Source organism: Meleagris gallopavo, chromosome 30, assembly GCF_000146605.3.
Source record: "Meleagris gallopavo isolate NT-WF06-2002-E0010 breed Aviagen turkey brand Nicholas breeding stock chromosome 30, Turkey_5.1, whole genome shotgun sequence".
NCBI classification, from domain to species: Eukaryota; Metazoa; Chordata; class Aves; order Galliformes; family Phasianidae; genus Meleagris; species Meleagris gallopavo.
The window spans coordinates 3,270,637-3,290,425 of record NC_015040.2 but is presented as its reverse complement, the minus strand read 5'-3'; the positions used below and the strand labels follow the sequence as shown (position 1 = coordinate 3,290,425).

Below are 19,789 nucleotides of genomic sequence, written 5' to 3'. Positions count from 1 at the left end.
GGGCCGGCCCTGAACCCTGCGCGTCCCTCTGCCCTCTGCTCGGCCGCTGCCGTCTGTCCCCGCTGATCCCCGCCCGTTCTGCGCTCCCCTGCCCGTCCCTGTGCTCTCTGTCCTCGCCCACCTCCGTCACCCGTCCCTGCTCATCCCATCCCCTTCCCATCCCCATCCCATCCCCATCCCATCCCATCCGCTGCCCTCCCCTCCGTTCTGTGCCCGCCCGTCCCCCCGTGCCGCTCCCGTCCCCCCGCTCCTCTCCGTTCCATCCCGCACGTCCGGCTCAAAGCCGCTCTCAATCTTCCGATGCGCTTTGATGCAAACTCTGCTCGTCGTTCTGTTTCCTAAGTTGGACGTGAGGACGAACGTGAGCGTGCGTTGCTGTGCTGTGCGGGCACCCGGGGGACGCGGAGGGCGTTAAACACGGACATCTCTTTCCAACTTCTGCTTTCATCTCTCCAGCGTGAGCCCAAACTGACAGCGCAGGGCTGGTTTTCCCTCTTTGCCTTCCAACGTGCAAATGGAAGAAGTGTCTCAGGTTGTGTTTAAGGCACACGGAGAGCTCTGGAAGTGCTCTTGCAGAGTTGCAGAGTGCCGTTCTGCTCTCTGTGCTTCAGTCTCGGTGCCCCGGGCCGGGCGTTCGGTGCTGCCTGCACTGCGTGGCCCTGAAATCCACGCTCGGAGGGGTCCGGGATGGCTGTGTTTGCTGACTGCCACCTTCCTGCTGGCGGCTCATTGAGCTAATTGCACACAGAGGGTTTGCAGCATGCTGTCACTTGGCTCCGGTCATTGATTGGAGAATGGTTTGTGGGCATTGCGTGTTTTTACGATGCTTTTTTTTATGTGCTGTGATGCATTTGGAGTGTTCTAAAAAACGTTCTGGTTTCCAAATGGCTTCAGTTTGGAGAAGGCTGTGTGTTTTCAGGAACAGAGAGGTGTTGGTGGGAGCAGGCAGGGGTACCAGTGGGCTGATGGAGGGACACCAACCTCCTCTGGGTGAAATAATGGGATATTTGGGTGTCCCAAGCCCCAGGGCTGCATTCTGAACACCTTCCCACCCCAGCAGAGCTATGGGCTCTCAGCAGTTGGTTTTGTTTCCCTGGTTATTGCGTAGGAAACTGTGAATGTTGTCTCAAAGAGAGCAGCTGTGTATGGGGCTGGGGACTGTCCAGGCTGTTGCATTTCAGGAGCTTTCCAGCCTCAGCGGCTGCTTCAGTTTCAGACAGAGGACTTTCAGCCCTCGACAGCACCGTGGGATGAGTCAGGAGCTGCAGCCATTGCTTTTTGTTGACCTGCAGCTGCAATTTGTGCATTGAGTCAGGCAGTCCCAGCAGAACGCGTGCCAGGGTGTGTTTTGTGCAGAGGTCACCTGGAATGTAAGATGAGCAGCAGTGCAGCCGTGAGTTGTTCACCTGGTGGAGCAGATGGGTTTGATACAGGTCAGACAGGTTTCCTCTTAGGAAGAAGCTCAGGAACCAGAAATAACTTTCTGCTGGTGACTCTGCTCCAAACTGTACGAAGCTGCATTGAGGTTTACACTGATGCCACTGGTTGCCACTGCAGTGTTCTTTCACCAAGAGTGACACAGAGATATTCCTGCTGTCTTATGAAAGAAGATGACTTCTTGTATGGAAACTGCGACGTGAGCAGCTCGCTCCAGCTGACAACATAGGTGAGTGTTGGTGATCTTTGCTCTCCGGTGAGGCATCAGATTTGCTCCTCTTCGCTGTGTCTGTGCTGTGGGTGGGTTGGTGCTGCTGGGCTGCAGAACTGCACTGAGCTCTGAGGTGCTCAGGCTGTGTGCAAGCAGCCTGCAGCAGCACTGTGGGAAATGGTACCCACCTGTGGCTGCTTCTTCTTAGACTTTGAGTTTGTTCTTTAGCAAGGAGATGATCATGATTGGTTGTTTTGTTGAAATGGTTCTGGGCAAAGATCGCTCCTGTTTGACCAGGGGTTGTTCGTGTTTCCACTGATCTCTGCTTGAACTGGGAGGCTTTGGCCGTGCTGGGGTCGTCTCTCAGGGCTGTCTGTGCCTGTTTTTCTGCTTTCTGCCTCTGAAGGAGGAGGTCTGTGACAAACTCAGACTCAGCAGCTCTCTGCCATTCCGTCCCTTTCAGGTGCTCTCTTCCCCTTCAGACACAGTTGTCTTGCAGATACAAACAGCTCTTCAGCTCTTGGCTGTGGAAAGCACTGCTGAGGTGCTCCTGGCAGCAGGCAGGTAATTCAAAACCACGCAAAGAGTTTGGATCCTTCTCCTCCATCCATTTATCTGAGTTGTGGCTGGGGGAGGGAAGCAGGAGAAGCATTTATTTTGTTCTTTGCAAGGAACCCCCCCAAAAAAAACTAAATGATTCCAGGTGCCATCATTTAGTGAGTCTTCTAATTAGGTTGTCAGCGGGTCTTCCAAATTGTGCTGACAGCTTCTGTACAGACTTTTAAAGGGAAAACACAACGGGCTGCTCCCAGTTCGTGTTTCGGGATCAGATCTGAAAGCACCCGGAAGATGAATGTGACTGATGGGAGCTGAGCCTGCAGGGCATCACTGGGCTTGATTTTTAATGGCTTAATCAAACTGGAAGGCAATGAGGGACCTCGGGGGACCACCCAGCAGAGCTCATCCCCCTCCTCCTGTGATTTTTCTGAGATGCTTTTGCTCCAAGGGCGAATTTAAGGCGGCGGTGATTGCGGTGCAGCTCAGCCTCTGTCAGCCTCAATTGCTCAGTTTAACAACTGAAGGGAACCTAATGGAGCAGCTTCCCGGGGCACTGCTGCACTCCAGCCTGCCTAGGAAAGCGGGTGAGGGTTTCTGCCGGAGCTCTCCGAGCTTTCTTTTTTCCCTACTTGAACTCTATGCTTTTATTGGTGATGCGGAGACGTTAACAGTGCAAAAAGGAAAAAATAAAATAAAATCCAGAAGTTGGTAGCTGCTAATTAATGAAGGGTTGATGGGTCCGAATGGAGTCATGTGGGTGAGTTCACCTGCATGGAACCCAACGGGGCTTTGATTTATGGGGAGCTGGGGTCCCATAGCGGGGCTGTGGGGAGCAGTGGGCGCATCCCAGAGAGCAGCTCTGTGGGCAATGGGTGCTGCTGGTGGTGGCTGCTTGCTTTGCTGTATTCCTGCTGGCTGGATGGCATTCCTGCGGGAGCAGTTGTGCTTTCTGACAGGTTGGGATTCTATCAGGAGCATCAGACAAATGTGGATTTTGGTGCTGATGTGTTTCTGGGCCGGGTGCCCGGCTTTGCTGCTTTCTGGCTGCGTTGTGATGTGAAGCTGCCAATGTCTGGGGCTGCTTTTGTGGTGAAGGTGCTTTGCTGTAAACAGAGATGTTCAGGTGTGGCAGAATGGCAGCACTGGGATGTCGGTGGGGTGGGCAGTGGGATTCCTTCCTGTGCCATTAGTGCCAACCCCAGCCTTCCTCTGGGCCGGAGTGGTGTCAAACCAAACTTCTAAATAAGTCTTAATTGTGAAATACGGGAATGGATACCAATCTCTGAGCCTCTTCTTTGGCGATGAAGAATCTTCACCGTGCTCTGGTGGCTGCAGCTGGGTGCTGGGCTCTGCTGGAACGGCACTGCGGGTGTTACTCATTAAACCTCTTTAACTTTGGAACTCGTGTTCACCAGCAGCTCTCCTTTCTGATGATCCCCCCTGCGAGGGGATGGGGCGGCTCTGCTGAGGGGTCCTCTGTGCATCTGCAGTGGGGGTTTGTGTAACAGCCACAGAAACAACGCAGCAATGTGTTACAAAAAGCAAATCTCAGCTGCAGCCTTTCTTTTTTTCTTCTTATTCCCCGTGGCTTTGGAAACGTGAGCAATAAATGTGTGTGGGCTGGATGGAGTGTGAGGGGTGAAAGCACGTCCAGCTGCTCCGTGTTGAGTTTCTGTGGATTGCTTAATAAAGAGTCTGATGCTCATATATGTGTGTGTATATATGCCAGATAATGGCTGCTTCCTAATGGCTGAGCCTTACAAATTTGGACTGAAACTGAAAAGCAAAGCTATGTTTTCTGTCTGTGATGTGTGTCATCACTTGTAACACACAGATCTTGGTAGCTCCCAGAAGTCAGAATCCAACCCACCTCCAAAACAAGGCACTGCTGCATTGCTTTGCAGGGAGCAAATGGGACTGCAAGGAATAGATGCTGCTTTTGTATTTAAGGCTCCACAAGTGTAGGGCTTGCATTTATGTGGACAGGTGCTGTAGGATCAGGGCATGAGGCACTGAAAGTACAGGGGAAAACAGCTCTGAATAGCATCAAAGACAAGATTGTTGAGCAAACAGAGACGCCTTCACATGTCTGCATCTTCCAAAATAGATCCAAGCTTAATAATAGCAGTTTAGGATTAGAGGTTTCCTTTCAGTCATCTTTCTCAATCATCCTTCAGAGTCCCGTTTTAAAACAGTTGCATGTTGCATTCCAAAGCTCTTCAGCACAAGTTCTATTTCGGTGGGTTTATTTTTGGTAGAGATCAATCTGATATTGTGACCTACATTTCTCCTGGGGATAATATCAGCCCAGGAGCTCTCCCTGCTCTGCTGAAGGGCACTGCTTTGCAGTTCCAGCTCCGTGAGACGAGAAGGAACTAACGACAGGTAGTAATTAGAAACAGTCAGCAGACTGCGGGCATCAGAATAACTCAGTGAGGAACCACCACCACCGTATGGGGATGTCTGTGCACGTGGTCTGATGGGACCAGACAACAGAACTTCCCAAGTGCCAACGTTGCTGCTGTTGGGGTCGTGCCCTGGGCTCTCTTTCATTGCAGCGTGGTGTTATTTGAGCAATTATTTGAGTTCCTCTTTTGGAAGACACCCCCAGGAGCTGTAAGCGTGCGATGTCTTCACGGAGCTCCTGCAAATGGTGTCAGTGTTAAGGACAGTGTGAGTGTGGGCTGCACACAGCTCCATCACCACAAATTGGTCATGCACCAGTACAGCCAAGGCTGAGCCCTCTCTGGCTCTGTGTTAACATCTCTGCTGCAGCCAAGGGGGTTTTGAGAGTGAAGTCTGGCACTAATTTATGAGAGCGATGCAAGGGGGAAAAAATAAAATAGGTCAGCAAGTCTGAAAGGTGCTGACAAGCATTTAATGGCTAGAGATTGTTAAAAAGGAGGAGAAATAAAAGCTCTTCAGGTGGCATTTTGCAGTAAGCAAGCTGTTGTGCCTCGGGTTTCCCAGGTATGGGATGGGGCAGGGATGAAGCAACTTGCTGCAGGATGCTGAGGAGCAGTTGGGAAATCCAGATTTCCCAAACTCGCATTCCTTGAATGGAAGCTAAAGCTATGGAAAAATGGCTCTTGGAGCAATCTTGCTGCTTCGAGAGCAGATCTTTGTAGCTGCACCCCATCTGTGAACCAGTGCAGAGCTCGGAGGGCCGTCTTTCAGTGCAGCTGTGCAGGAAGGGAGCCCTGCAGGCACCGATGTGCTGTGCTCAGTGTGCTGCTGTAATGTCATCCGTGCTGCACTGACGGCACGTGTGGGGCACTGGAGCTGTCTGTCCCTTAAAATAACCCCCAGTGCCTTTGGGGATGTACTGCTAGGAATATGTATTTCCATTTTCCAGAACTGGGTTTTTACATTTCTGTATGTCTTTTCTAGTATCTGAGTGATGCAGAGCAATCGGAATGAGTGGCAGCCTGAATGTTCACTGTAAGCAATGGAAGAGGACAGAACAGGGTCGATTGCTTCACCCTTAGAAATCATGCATTTGGTTTTGGACCTTGCAGCTGAGTTCCTTGGGAGAGAAAAGAATGAATATGGTCAACAACACAGTTTTAGGTAGCACCGGAGCATTCCTCCTGCCCCATCCCTGTCGTACACACACTTGCATCTCCAAGGATGGATTCCTGGAAGCTTGGGGTTGGAGCTGGCCCCTTTCCTTCCCTTCCAGCTTTTTTATGACCTGAGTATTTGCTACCATTGATGCTAACACTTGTTTTGTTCTTGTTTTCCATTCAGGAGCCAGAGCCCTTCTGCCCACTTGGAAGTGCAACTGGTATGGGTAATGGTGTGAGAGAAGGTCAAGTGGATTTCAAAGGGCAGGATGTGGAGCCAACTGCATCAGCTCATCTTCCAGCAGAGGTACGAACGAGAGCTTGGGGGCTGCGTGCCATGGGGTGAACCAAGAGCTGAGCGATTGCAGGGGGAGCATCTCAGTGGGATTTGGGACATCCAAGCCATGCAGTGTGTAACTGCACTTTGAGGATGGCTGAGCAGCTCCAGCCCTTGGGAAGGGGCCGGGCAGGCAGGGCTGTGCTCCTCGTTCAGGGTTATGTCTTATTACATTGGAGGTGGCAGAGATGGGAACAGAGCCAGGGGGGCTGCTCTCAGTGCTCTCAGTGCTCTCAGTGCTCTCAGTGCTGCTGTCATGGACTCCCGTTAGGAAAACCAGAGGGGAAGGTGCTGCTGAACCTTGCTCTCGTTTAGCTCTGGGTTTCTGCTTGTGTGGAATGACTTTGCTGGAGAAATGGAGCCAAAACTCGGTCTGAAGTTCACACAGTGCTGCCTGTGCGCGTGGCACCGGATCGGCAGGGATTGATTCCTTCCATTTTCCCTTCTGTGTGTTTTTGTAATAAAAAATTAATGTTTTAGCTGGGAAACGTGCTGGTTGGGAGGGGAAAGGCATTAACTCCTCCATGGAAACACAAAGCATATCAGAAGTTAACATTCTTAAGGCTCAAGTTGACTTGTCTCTCAGCCCATAACCTTCACGGTGTTAGATTTCAAGTCATTTACTTGCTTTCTGCCCATGTGTTACAAGAAGATAGCTGCTTTATAAATATGAGCTGTGGCAGGAATGTCAATAACAGAAACACTTCCATTCCATTTATCATAGCGGGAACCTGCCGTGTTTTATTCCTAGGATCTTTGGGACAAAATAGGTTTGTGTGTTGGTGCAAGGGCAAGAGAGAAATGCCCCTTTGTGCCTGGTTCAGTCATAAGCAGTGCCATCGCATGGAGAAGTCTGAACAGGGGAAAGGCAGCACACGTGAGGGAGGCAAACCTTGGAACTTTGTGTCTTGCAGACACGTCTAATCTTTGTTCTTGGTGATCTGGCCAGGAATTTATTGCGCTTGGAATTTACTGTTTTGGAGGGAACGTTCACATTTCCAAAACACCCACTCTGATTTTTAGCTGTCTCAAGAGAATCCAAAGCATTCTTATTACGTTAGCAGGTAGAGAACGTTTCTACATTGGGCTGAAAGGGGCAGAGAAGTCCTTGCAAACAACCTGACAAAACAATTTAGAGTGATGCAGCATTGAGATACTGCACTGAAATGTGAGTGTGTGATTGGGTTGCTGTATTGTGGAGCTTATGTTTGCTAATGGGGCAGATTGCAGGATAAAGTGGATGCTCACACCTGAGTTTGGTTCACCCACGTCCCTGGGGGGGAGGAAATGCTGTAGCAAAGGTAAAATATTATAACTCCTCTTTAGGACTGACTGTGTCACACTGAGCAGTGCTTTGTTCCAGGGTATCCAGGAGCAGAAGAAAGTGCTTAACTCCCTGATGTCCGGTGCACTGGCTGGTGCTGTTGCCAAAACTGCAGTAGCTCCACTGGATAGAACAAAAATCATGTTTCAGGGTAAGTTCTGCTGGCTTTTGCAAGCTACTCTGACATTATTGCTACCAGAAACCAAACCAGCTCCAAACGTATTCAGCCAGAATGTCCCCCAACCTGAAAGGAGTGGGTAGGATGTGACAGAGCAGTGACAGTGCCACAAAGCCACAGTGCATCGAGTCTGAAAACCTATTGTTTGGTTTGTGGTGGGATTATTGCAGATGTCAATCAGCTGTTCATCTGGACGGTGCTCCTGGATCCTGGTCTCGTGGTAGTCAGCAAGAGCTTTGCTATTTCAGAGCAGTGTGGTGCAGCACTGCTGGCTGGGGACAGTTGGCTGCAGCTTGTGAGAGTTCCATGCAATAAGGGAGGCTGCAGAGCAGCTGGGCAGTGGAAGAGCTGCATTCGAGGAGGTAGCACTTCAGATTTCTGTGCTTGTTCAATTTGGAGAAACAAAGTGAAGGGAAAGGGAGTGAGGTCAGGTAGTAGAAATGGAAGGAGGTGATGGAGCTGCTTGCTGGAGGCCTGCTCGCATGTGCAGCATTTTCTAATAAGTTGTGTTTTATTCCAGCTGAATGCGGTTGGAGTCAAGATTGATTATGAAAAATACTACATGAAATACTACAATACTACTATGAAAATCTACAGGATGCAATGAAATACCTAGCTTTGTATTGCAAAATGCTTTTTGGAACTGTTCAACTTAGTCTGTAACTGATGATGATACTCAGCTAATTGGAATAGAAGCAGCTTGTACATGGAGTGGGGTTTGGGGTCCAGTCCCACCATGGGCTCCTCCCAGTTCCCCCATTTAAGCATAAGAACCACCAGCTGTGTTCATCACCCGATGGGAAGGGCACATCCAGTTGGTAGAATAAACATTTGGTGAGGCCGGGAGTTTTAAATCCAGTTGACATCCCAGATTAAGTGAATTGGGTAGGTTTACTGTAATCCCTGGACGAGATTTAATTTTAAATTGACTTTCATTTGACGTGACTTCCAATCCTGGCGTGGCAGGGATATAGATGAGGGAGGTGAGGCTGCAGGGAGCTCAGCCTGGGCTGTGTGAGCACTGGGGACGTGCTGTGCTTCCCAGCAGGATGAGCACTGCGGTTCATCTGAGGTTGGGATGTCAGGATCAGAGGTGAGATGGGAGCTGCCGAATTGGGATGAGTCATCAGCTGTCCGTATAAATCACAATTAACACATCCAGCCCTGCGCGTTGTGCAGGACCTGTTTGGTTTGGCCCATTAAACTTGCTGCAGAGGATATAACTAAAAGCTGCCCAATTTCTTATCCAGTGGGTTTCCCACTCTCTTGCTGTGCTGGAGGCTTCCACCACGGCCCCGTTCCCTTTCTGTGAGGAGGGAAAGCATCTTGGGGTCGTGTGAATGTGGGAGATTGTCCTTTGATCCGAGGACTGAATCCCCATGGGCGTGGGGAAGAGGTTTCTTTTCCATTGCAGAGTCAGCTCGGAGCGGTTATCGGAGTGGTTTTAGTTATAAAAAAAAAAGGCAAAAAAAAGAAAAAAAAAGCTTTGAATTACATAAAGGAGCAACGCAGTGAAAATGTATTTGCATGTGATTGTTTGACACACTTGAGAGGTTACAAGTCTCAAAGGAGTTTGAAAGAAACTGCAACAGAGACTTAATTGGAACCACGTTTCATTAGCGTTGCTGTCCGGGTTTTCGCCTGGGTTTCCTTCCTGCTGCAGGGATGTTACAAAGCAGAGCTGCTGCCTGCCAAATAAAGCTGGCTTTCCCCAGGCCTCCCGTGTTACATACTTAAAGAGATGCTGTCAATTTGAATGGATGCAAGAAAAGAAGCAGAGTGTTCGTCTGAGTTTTGTGAGGATGAAACCATCGTAGCGTGGAGCTCCGCTAACAGCGCTGCGCCGGGGGGCAGTTTGGCATTAGGCTGCAACCTGTGTGTGCAAATGTGCTGCTCAAATCCGTGCTGGGCTCCTGCCCTTCTTTAATTGCTGCTGTGATTTGCTTTTTTTTTAGCCCTTTAAATGAAGAAGTGACAAATGGAGCGTTTTTGCAAGAGCAGATGGAGAAATGAACTCCTGCTCTGCTGTTCGTGGCGCTCACCTTGGGGCAGCCTTTGTGGGTTACAAAGAGTCACCATTTTTTTGTTTCTTGCATTAATTCTTCTGCTGTTATTTGCATTTCTTAGCTAAAATGCAGCCATGGTTTCTTTGATCTGAGACCTAACGCTCACTTTTTTCTTTTCAGTGTCTTCAAAAAGATTTTCTGCCAAGGTGAGGTGATGTGTTTGTCTCCCGTTCGCCAAAGTGTTTGATTAATGGTAGTAATAGCACCTTTTGTTTGTTTGTGACTTACCTGGGTTTCACGAGCAGCACTCGTAGTGAAAGAGCACAGAGGGAAGGACTGGAAATAGTGTTTATAGCACTCTTGCTGATGTTTTTGCCCATTGCCAGGCATGGAGGGGACCCAGTCCTCATTCTGTAGGTCCTACCTGTGATGTGGCAGGAGATGTGACTGAGCTTTTCCCTTTTCCTCCCGTGGTTGCTTCCTTCCCCCCAGAGCTGTTTCAGGATGTATAGGAAATGTGAATGTGGAGACTGATCCCTCTCGTGGCATGCTGGATGCTCTCCTGCATGTGCATTACGGCTATTCCCTGCGTGCTGTGCTAATATGTATAATCCAAATGCTTCTGTCTTATACTAAGAAGATTAATTTGGGTTGTAAAAAACATCAGTCCGGCTCTGTGCCTTTCCCTCAGAGAGCAAACAAAGATGTAAAGCTCTGTTTTCCCTGCTCCTGCTGTTTTTGCTCTAACGTATGTGAATCAGTCTCCCTGGAGAAGAGGTTTCAGTTGTCTCATTTTGGAGTCGGGGCTGTAACAGCTGACACCAGCTCACTGGGGTAGGGGGCAGGGAGGCTTTGGAGGGGTTAAGCTATAGGGTCACCTTTTCCCCTTCTATTGTTTGGACTCCTCTTATCGTGATGTCCCATCTGACCTTTGCTCTGTTGCCTGCAGGAAGCCTACAGGCTGATTTATCACACCTACCTCAACGAGGGCTTCTGGAGTCTCTGGCGGGGGAACTCAGCCACCATGGTGCGCGTGATCCCTTATGCTGCCATTCAGTTCTGTGCACACGAGGAGTACAAGCAGCTCCTGGGGAGCTACTACGGCTTCCAGGGAAAGTAAGATGCAGCGTGGCTTTGATCCTTGCAGAGGAGGATGGAGCATTTTGTGGGTTGCAGGGAGGGAGCGCGATTCCCTGCTTTCTGCAGGCCTGCTGGGCTGAAAGCTCTCGGTGCAGGGATGTGCCAGCCCCTCCTGCAATGGCTTTCAGAGCAGTGTGCTGAGAGGGGGCTGAGCGATGGGCTGGGTCTGTAGTCCTGCACAGAGGAGACCTTTGGGAGGGGACTCTGTTTTCTAGAGGCGTGAGCAAGAAGTGGCCTAGATGTTGAGTCAGTGCTTCCCTATGCTGAGAGTGGGCAGACAAAGCGAAGAGCATTTCTCTGCAGGAGAAGCAACGAGGCCCAGCCTTCTGCTGCTAGCTGAGCCCTTCTTAGTGCATGCAGCCCGAGCCTCTCGCTCTTGGGCACGCAGTGTCTGAGACAGCCCAGGTCAGATGTGCTGTCCTCAGTGTCCTCTGAGACCTCAGTTTGGAACTGCTGTGGCAAACCACAGCTGCTCCAACCCGTACCCACACAGCCAGGGAAGGGATTCAGTAGCTGGTAGAGTCCTGCTGAAAAGCCACACCGCATTACCATCTCCAGGTGATCTGTTTGGTCTCTTCTCTCACCTTACTTTAGAGCGCTGACACCCTTTCCTCGATTCATTGCTGGCTCTCTGGCAGGCACAACGGCTGCCATGTTAACCTACCCCTTGGATATGGTCCGTGCTCGAATGGCTGTCACGCCGAAGGAGATGTAAGTGCCTAATGAAAGCAAGTACCACCACCACGAACAAACGCAGAGCTTTCTTTTAAGGTCAGATGGTTTTATTCTCATTTTCTGGGTCACTTCTTGCTCGGAGCCTTTGGTGTAATAAACGTTGTTACTGCGTGGGTCTGAGCACTGATGAAATGCCCAGAGCCCTGGTTAGTCCTGGGACTGGAAGGAGATGGATGCACAAAAACCTCCCCAGAAAAACCTGCTTGCTGGCTTGCTAGGAGGCCGGCAGGCACAGTGCCTTGGGGAGAACGAACAGACAGGACAGCGTATTGCAGTAGGGCTGGAGGAGAGCTGGGGACTGGCTTCTCCACTGGGTTTCTGAAATCTTTTCTGAGCTGTCTGATGAGCTCAGAGCCAAATTAATTAATTGTTGATCCTTTAGAAGGCTCTATTGGAAACATTACCCGGATGTGCAGGCACTAACTAGCGCAGATTTGGTTTTCCTGTGTCTGCATGCTAGGTACAGCAATATTGTTCATGTCTTCATCCGAATATCCCGAGAGGAAGGATTGAAAACACTGTATAGGGGATTTACACCAACCATCCTGGGAGTGATTCCGTATGCCGGGCTTAGCTTTTTCACCTATGAGACACTGAAGAAACTGCATGCAGGTAATGGATCCTTTGGTTTTTTGGCTTTAAAATGGAATGGTGAAGGCTTTGGGCCAATTTCACGCGTTTGAATTCTGTGGTGCAAGTCCTCTTCCTGGCCTTGAAGCCAATTGTGAAGTTCTGTGCTGGTGGAGGGTGCCCTTGGTCCCTTTCCCTAACCCCAGACTTTAAAGAAGGCGAGCTGCAGAAGAGCAGCATTTCCACCTTCTGCTTTCCTGCAAGTCCCGAGTGCAGAGGGGACGTGGTTACTTCCCAAGTCAGCTAACATCCAAATTGGGAACAACATCCCGGGAGCCCTGGCACTCGGTCCTCTCTTTGGCTCTTGGCCCACTTGACCTCAGTCACACGGTTCTGCCAAGCAGCTTTCCACACTCTGCTACTTTCTCTTTCCCAGATCACAGTGGGAAATCGCAGCCGTCCCCTCCGGAGCGGCTTTTGTTCGGTGCCTGTGCAGGTTTGATCGGCCAGTCGGCATCTTACCCCCTGGATGTGGTTCGCAGGCGAATGCAGACGGCGGGGGTTATGGGACACACGTACAGCTCCATCCTTCTCACCATGCAGGAGATTATAAGAGAAGAGGGACTAATCCGTGGTTTGTACAAAGGACTCAGCATGAATTGGGTCAAAGGTCCGATTGCAGTGGGAATAAGCTTCACAACCTTTGACCTGACGCAGATCCTTCTCCGTAAATTACAGCACAGCACTAATGTTGAAAGGTAGTAGCTTAATCCCCACAGCCCTCGCTGGAGAAAAGTACGACACGTGTAGAAAGAGCAATGCTAGCGTTCCCTCGCTCTGTACGTGCTCTCCCGCAGCTGAGAACTTACCTTTCTTGTTTGTTTGTTTGTTCCTTTTGTGCTGTTGTTGCTTGGTTTTCTTTTTTTTAATGAGCCTCCTCGTCGTTTTGAGACCTCAACCTGCAACTAACCCTCCCCTACACGACATCCTTTCCGCCGCTCCGCAGAACGGTGTCCTCTTCAGAAGCTGCCTCATCCTCCTGCCTTGTCCTTCGATGCTGGGAGTGGAGCCTCAAACAAACAACAGTGCTGCTGTGCTCCAGGTCTGATCTCCGGGCAGATGGAGTGGGGATGAGAGAGAGAGAGAGAGAGAGGACTCGGTGCTGTCGGAATGAACTCCTGGATGTGGGAAGTCAGCACAGTCCTGGGAGGCGGTTCTTACTGAGCACTGCTGGAGGCAGTCTGCCAAGTGCAATATTCCAGTTAATCTGTCGGGAATTCCACATTCCTCTGACCTGTGAGCACCGAGTTCTGTAAAACAGGACACAGCAGGGTTGAACAGGTCCGGGTCACTTCTTTTCTTCTGGAAGCTGTGTGTGAGCTCTGGCTGGAAGAGCTGCCCGTTTGCAGGTGTTGTTTTTCATTTCTGGGTTGAGTTGCATGAAATCTCCCTTGCGTGCAGCGTTCCCCTGAGATTACCAAAGACTGTAGGCAGCAGGGGAGGAAAGTTCTGAGCAGTTTTGTAAATCATATTCTCATGTTTGCTGTCAGTGTCATTGATGGGGGCTGTGCCTGGGATCACAGACTGGATTGGATCGAACTGCAGCAGTGCTTTCAGGCCATCAGAACCTTCCGTTGTCGTCATGGTCTTAAAGGCAGCTGTTCTCCAAGGGATTTGGCTGTAGTGCCCTAGGCAAGAAAAGAAACTGTTACATACTTAAATTTTCAGCAGTTACGTCCTTCAGTATTATCGTTGCTGCTTTATGCACATTGCAGGAACAAACGTCTCAAAGATGCACACGTGATGCAGGTTGAGCTGCCCCCAAAGGCTGGTTGTGTCTGTTGGACGCAGCCTGGTGGCCCTGCTTCCCAACAACCTCTGTCCTTTGGTGCCTGCTGTGTTCTTACTCCACGCCTAAACCCACTTGCTTTCAATCCTTGAGTTCCTCTGGACTGTGTCCTTAGGAGAATGGGCTCCACAGTCAGTACCGACCCCTCAGAAGTTGTGTCTAGTGCCAATCATTTCCAGTTGCAATTTGAAAATGAATGGTAGAGTACCTTTCATTGTTTCTATTTCAAGTCAGGCTTTGGAGAAATGGAGATCTGAGGGTGGCTTTGTTTTATGTTCTGTTCCTGTATTAAATTTGGAGTGCAAGAGGTCACAACGAGCTTTAGAGTTCTCTGGGAATCCCATTCCACAAGCCAAGATGAAAAATCCCTTCCCAGCTGATACTACCCATGTAGAGGGGAGATAACATATAAAAGAAAAACAAGACATAATCTAAAAGCTGTCCTTCTCTGGTGTATATATTTTAGTCACTGTAGTTTGACCCTTGTCACAGCTTTATTAATGGGAATGGAGGTAATTGCACAACTGGTAGAAATAGCTTTTTCCTTTCTTTTGTCTTTGCACTTGTTCTTCGGAGCATAACTCGCTTCTAATGCCAAATATTTCCCTAGGAACTGAGCACTTGTGCTTCCAGTTGGTGGACGTGGCGGGCAGCATCCTGCAGTGTTAGTGTGTGTGTTGATTCCAGAAGACAGGGATCGATCCTACCGTAATGGTTGTGGATGGGCAGGGTATGAACCTCAGTGATTTCTGCCTCTAAGCCCACCAATGATGATTTCCATTGTGAAACTTGACTGCAGTCACCATCTCACCTTGTAATTAAATGTTAGGTGTCGTCGTAAGAGTCGTTAGAGATGATAGCCACGAGTTCTCTATCTTTTTGCTTCCTTGCTAATGGAAGATGATCAGCTGTTTTCTTCATTGGGTGAAACGTTCAGTCCTTTGCAAGAGCTCTGATTTCTTTTCTCCAATGGAGAAGCCAATTACTTCTGCTCTTGCTTTGGTCTCGCTTGGCCTGGTGAGGAAGTGCTGGGGCATCTCAGCAGGAACGAGGTGCAGACCAGCAATGAAAAGTGTAAGCAGTGGCTGTTGTAGGTGTGTGCTTGCATGTCCCACCATATGTACAACCCACACTGAGTTCTCGCTCAGCTTGGAGGCTGCTGAGCACAGTCCTTTCTGCACTGATGACTTCTGCAGTGACAGCAGAGGAAGCTGAGCTGTGCCTCCCAAGCTCGGGCAGGCTCCTGTGCTCTGCACTCCAGCTGGGGCAAGCGCTGCAGTTCTTGTCTTATGAGGCAGGGCACCTCCTGCCCTGCTGGGTGTGCAGCTGAGTGTTGGTGAGTGGAAATCCTATGGAGGGGATGGTTTGTGGCACCTCGCAGCCTGGCTGGAGCCTGAGGGCTGAGCTGAGGATGGAGACCTGAAGCACAGCCTGGCTTGGAAGTGCTGAGCTGAGGGAAGCTGTTCCTTCATTAGCAGCTACACCTGATTTTAATTCAGTGAACTGTCAGCCAAACGCATTTCTCCAAGTTCTGCAGGCTGAGAGCTTATTTGGAGAGAGATCTGAATTCAGTCTGTAATTGTTTTGGTGCTTTTATTTCTTGGGCAAGAGAATAACTGTGTCACCGCTTTGGGCTGTTTTGAATAGTTCTTTCTTTTCCCTTGGTTTGAATGTAGAAGAGGAGAAACGGAGTGTTCTCTTCCCTTCTCTTAATCTTTGTGTGAATTGAGATACGTTCCAGATCTCTGTGCTGCCCGGAATGAATGTCTGAGGAGCTCTGGGCACAGTGATTGGGAAGGGGAGGTGCCTGTGTGCCAGCCAAGAGCCATTCCTTGAGCTCTGAGGAGAAAAGCATAAAGGAACATCCTCCAGTTCTTTGCTTTAAAACTAATTTACTACCCCAAGTTCAATTCCTTGCTTTAATTTTCAAGTCATGCGTCTTACTTTTCTCGAATGCATTACTGCCAAACGTTCACCTGTGCTTTTATTATTTTTTTTTCCCTTGTCTTTTCTTCCTGCTTCTGCACCTTTAGTTCTGCACTTGCACTTCGAGAAAATCAGGTCCATTGAAATGCATCTAAAGTGACAAAACTGGAGCTTTGATAGGGATCCCCGAAACAGTCCTGCTCATGGGCATGGAGAGTTCTGCATGGGGCAAGAAGGTAAAGGCATGAGGTGATGGGGCAGAAGGTTTTGGGAAGGTTCTTGGGTTCCTTGCCCAGCCTCACGCCTTTCCTTGGCTCACTGCAAGGCGCTGCTGCTCATCAGCTCCTCTTTGGGCACCTCCAGGTGCTGTGCTCTGTGCAAGCAATGTGGGGAGACTTTGTGCTGCAGGCAAGGATAGCAGGGGCATAAAGTCACTGAAAGGCACGGGATGAGCATTATCCAGCCCTTTTCCCCTGGGCTGGTGCAGAGGAGGAGGTCTGGAGCTGTGCTGCACAACAGCCTTTGCTATTGCAGGGCTCGTGCTTCCCACTCCTCTCCACGCCGTGTGATGGATGCAGGGTGTCCCAGCACTGCTCGCTGCCTGTGTGGTCTATGCATATATTAACACAAACACTGTTAAATGCCTTTTGTCCAGACGTGTCCTCACCATCGGTGTGTGTGCGTGCGTCGATTTCTGACTGCTTTTCTTGGATCTGGAGTTCTATTTTATTGCAGTGAAGACACTTTGGTATATAATGTTTATATATTTTAAGATTTGTGCCAAGAGAGGATGTATATTTAATAAAAAATTTAATCGACTTCGCAGGCTCTGAAGGGCCCTATCTGTTGTACTTTGTGCATTGGAGAGAGAAGCGTGGCACGTTGGGTGGATTTACTGATGGACTGAATGTGGTGATGTCAGGGCTGGGGCTGCACGTCCTCCTCGTGGTTCTGCCACAGCTCTGTGCCCGCAGCTCCCACCTGAACGTCCCGGGGGTGCTTTGGAAGATGGGGAAGAGCAGCTCAGCAACTTCAAAGCCCTGCGGTTCCTCTCCCAGCGGTGCCCATCCCCAGCGCTGCAGTGGGATGGGGATGGGTGCGCAGTGGCAGCAGGTGGCACTGTCGGCTCAGCCATGGCCCTGTGGCTTCCCCCAAGTTGGGGTCCCCCCGCTCTGCTCAGCCCTGCTCAGCTCTTGGGGTTTTCAGTGCTTTCAGCTGCGTTTCAGGCCTCGTGTGGCTGTAGGGTGGTGGTGCTTTGCTGGCTCTGCTCCTTGCTGGGCAGCGGGGACGGATCCAGCGCTGTATAGCAGCTCTCTGCACTCCCTGCTACATCCCCGGGGAAACTGGGCACCACGGGCTGCGAAATGTGCACTAACCCTTGCAGGAAGCTGAACAACAGCCCTCACATCCACCTTCCCTGCAGCTGCTGCTTTGATCCTGCAAGTGAAGGTTGGCATCTCCTCCTCTGCTTAATTGGGTTTGGGGTGTGCTTCCCCACCCGTGTTTGTGCTGCTGAGCACAGAGCGAGCTGGGGGTCAGCAGTGTGCTGCTGCTCCGAGCAGGATGTGGGCAGTAAGGGTGGGTGGCAACGGGATCCCACTTGGGGTGGGAGCGAGGGGATCCCATGTGAGGTGGGAGCAGGGTTTGCTGCTTTCCTCCCTGCCCTGGGGCACGAAGGAGGACCTCCAGGAACTCGTTGGCAGCTGGAGGTAGGTGTGCGCCATAGGAATACAGGTCACAGCAGGGCATCCTGGTGCCAGCAGAGCCTCTGCAGCACAAACTGCTCGGTCCCAGCTGCTCCTCTCTACTGAGAGCCTGAGTGCGGCCCTTTGTGGAGCAGAGCCCAGCCCGTACCATCACCCAAATAAAGCAAAGATACGTGGAGTGAAATAATTCTAGGGAGAGAAAGATGGGGGGCTCTCTCATTTTATTTGATGTGGCCCAATTTCATTGCTGGTGGATCTGTCTCCTGCTCTTGGCGAGTCTATCAGTCATTGTCCCTGCCTGAGAGGGTCACGTCTGGGCAGATCTCTGGGGAGGAACTGTCTGCATGTCTGACTGCAGCACAACCCCAGGCCTTAGCAACCCTCCTCCTGCTGCCAGCCTTCCCTGAGCTCAGCCCCCGGCTGCTTCCTGCACATGCTTCAGGAAAATTAGATAAATGAGCCATCAAGGCGGTTGGGCTGGCTCTTAATGGGACAAGCCTCTTTGCATCCCGGCCCTAGGGGAATCTCCCTCCTTGCACCTTTCCTTGCTCCTTGGTGACAGTGCTGCTGCAGCTCAATTTCTCTTTGCCTTCTGCTCATCCAGGGTGCTGCTCTGGGCTCAGGTTTTCCCATCTCTTTGCAAGAGAGGAATTTCCCCTTTATTTTTCTGCAGTTTGGACACTGCTGGAGGAGGGCTGTCTGGATTAGCCCTGTTAACACAGGGCAGAGAGCTGCTTTCTCACCTCGGCCCTTAGCAAGAGGGAATTAAGACCATTACAAGGCTATCAAATAGGATCAGAGCCCATCTCCTTTCTCTGAGCAGCCCAGACCTGCTAATCCTTTTACATGCAGCTGGACCAGCACCCACCGTGCTGCTGCCTCCAGGAGCCCATTGGAGCTGCAGGAGGGCTGCACACCCCGTACCCCCTAACCCTGCTGGGATGAGCAGAGCCATATTGGCCTGGTTGTGTTCCCAGGACAAGCCTTGTCCCCTTGCTGCCAGAGCACTCCCAGGAGGGGCTTTGGGGCAGCAAAACACAAACAAAGCAGCAGCTCCAGGATGACCAAACGAGCTCTGGGTTATTTATTTCTAAAACAGCCAACAGCCAAAGCTGCTGGGCCTAAGGATTTCACACCAAGCAGAGGGACCACCTCGCTGGGAGGAGCAGAGACCCTCTAAAAACACACACGCTCTCAGCCAGGGGAGGCAAACTATGCAGAGCAAACCCCAAAGTCTGTTCCAGGAAGTGAGGATGCCCCAAACCCACTGCACTGTGACAGTCCCTGCTGGGATCCCTGCTGGCAGCAGAGCTTTGGGCAACGGTTTGGAGCCAGCAGCAGCAAACCCCACTGTGGGAACCCGGCTCTAATGTCACCGCATGGGGCCGGAGCAATGGGGACAGGCACAGCGGTGATGGGTGGCAGAAGGGGAGGCAATGCACTGCTGCACCCCGATGCATAAAACCCATCCTGCCAAGAGCTGGCTGCAGGAGTGTCCCCATGTCCCAAAGGCACGTGGCAGCAGGGAAACCCACCGAGGCAGGAGTGAGGTGACGAAGACAAACACCCCACAGGCATGGGACACGAGCACGGCTCCCAGCTCCCCAGTCAGGACATGGCCAGGTGCTGATGGAAGTAGAGGCCAAAGAGGCTGGTGACGACCTGGCATGCGGCCACCCACCAGGTGAGGAAGGCGAAGAGTCCACGGAAGAAGAGCGGGGTGAGGATGCCGCCCAGCACACCCGTGATCTGCTCCACTGCTGCACGCACGTCCTCTCCGTCCTCACCACCAGGATGCGAAGCTGCCACGGCCACCGCCATGGGGACGGGAGGGGACTCCGGGTACAACCCCCACGAGTGGTGCCCTGTGTGTGGGGCAGAGGGGCCGGTAGCCGGGGGGGGGATCAGTCCCCATGTCCCCAGCCCTGAGCCCTGCAGCTGGGCCCGGCGGTGACTCACCCAACGTCTTGAGCAGCAGCGCGCAGTGCAGGGTGAGGATGATGGGCCCCAGGTACTGCAGGCTGACCACGGGCACGTAGCAGTAAATCCTCGTGATCTGCGCACGGACGGCCATCAGCGGTGTGGCTGACAGCCAACCCTCAGCCCGGCCCCCCGCACGCACCTTGCGCTGGATTTCCACGGCGGCGATGCGTCCCGCTTCCTTCCGCATCTGCTGCACCCAGCGCTCGGCCAGGCACAGGTAAGCCTGCAGGTGGGGACGGGCGGCCGCCAGGCGCAGCCCACAC

The 19,789-nt window shown here is 51.3% G+C and overlaps 2 protein-coding genes across 7 annotated transcripts in view; one reads left to right on the top strand and one right to left on the bottom strand.

Annotated features, from left to right (window-relative positions):
* The first annotated feature begins 14 nt into the window (after nt 1-14).
* Nucleotides 15-16,656, top strand: SLC25A42 (solute carrier family 25 member 42). Of its 6 annotated transcripts, XM_010725029.3 has the most exons (9): nt 18-1,666; nt 2,112-2,212; nt 5,957-6,079; nt 7,473-7,584; nt 9,798-9,823; nt 10,567-10,733; nt 11,352-11,468; nt 11,953-12,104; nt 12,499-16,656. In XM_010725029.3, the coding sequence occupies exons 3-9, from the start codon at nt 5,996-5,998 to the stop codon at nt 12,822-12,824; spliced, it is 984 nt and encodes a 327-aa protein (XP_010723331.1). In that variant the 5' UTR covers nt 18-1,666; nt 2,112-2,212; nt 5,957-5,995; the 3' UTR covers nt 12,825-16,656. The 6 variants fall into 6 exon arrangements, with proteins under 6 accessions (XP_031413004.1, XP_010723334.1, XP_010723331.1 ...); XM_010725032.3 differs by lacking the exon at nt 2,112-2,212 and having other exon boundaries at nt 16-1,666; nt 7,482-7,584; XM_003213283.4 differs by lacking the exon at nt 2,112-2,212.
* A 1,066-nt stretch (nt 16,657-17,722) lies between these two features.
* The window catches only part of TMEM161A (transmembrane protein 161A), a 4,810-nt gene continuing 2,743 nt past the window's right edge, over nt 17,723-19,789 (bottom strand). The window contains 3 exon segments of the mRNA XM_019610077.2: nt 17,723-19,408; nt 19,503-19,599; nt 19,666-19,789. The exon segment at nt 19,666-19,789 is cut by the window's right edge and continues 99 nt beyond it. Of these exon segments, the coding sequence (XP_019465622.1) occupies nt 19,152-19,408; nt 19,503-19,599; nt 19,666-19,789 (478 nt within the window). The 3' untranslated portion in view covers nt 17,723-19,151.

What these genes read in the sequence shown, in the direction of transcription:
- SLC25A42 (XM_003213283.4), top strand. Translation starts at nt 5,996, where the DNA reads ATGGGTAATGGTGTGAGAGAAGGTCAAGTGGATTTCAAAGGGCAGGAT. An exon ending in CAGCTCATCTTCCAGCAGAG is followed by an intron (nt 6,080 to 7,472) that starts GTACGAACGAGA and finishes GCTTTGTTCCAG; the next exon opens with GGTATCCAGGAGCAGAAGAA. An exon ending in GCTGTCACGCCGAAGGAGAT is followed by an intron (nt 11,469 to 11,952) that starts GTAAGTGCCTAA and finishes TCTGCATGCTAG; the next exon opens with GTACAGCAATATTGTTCATG.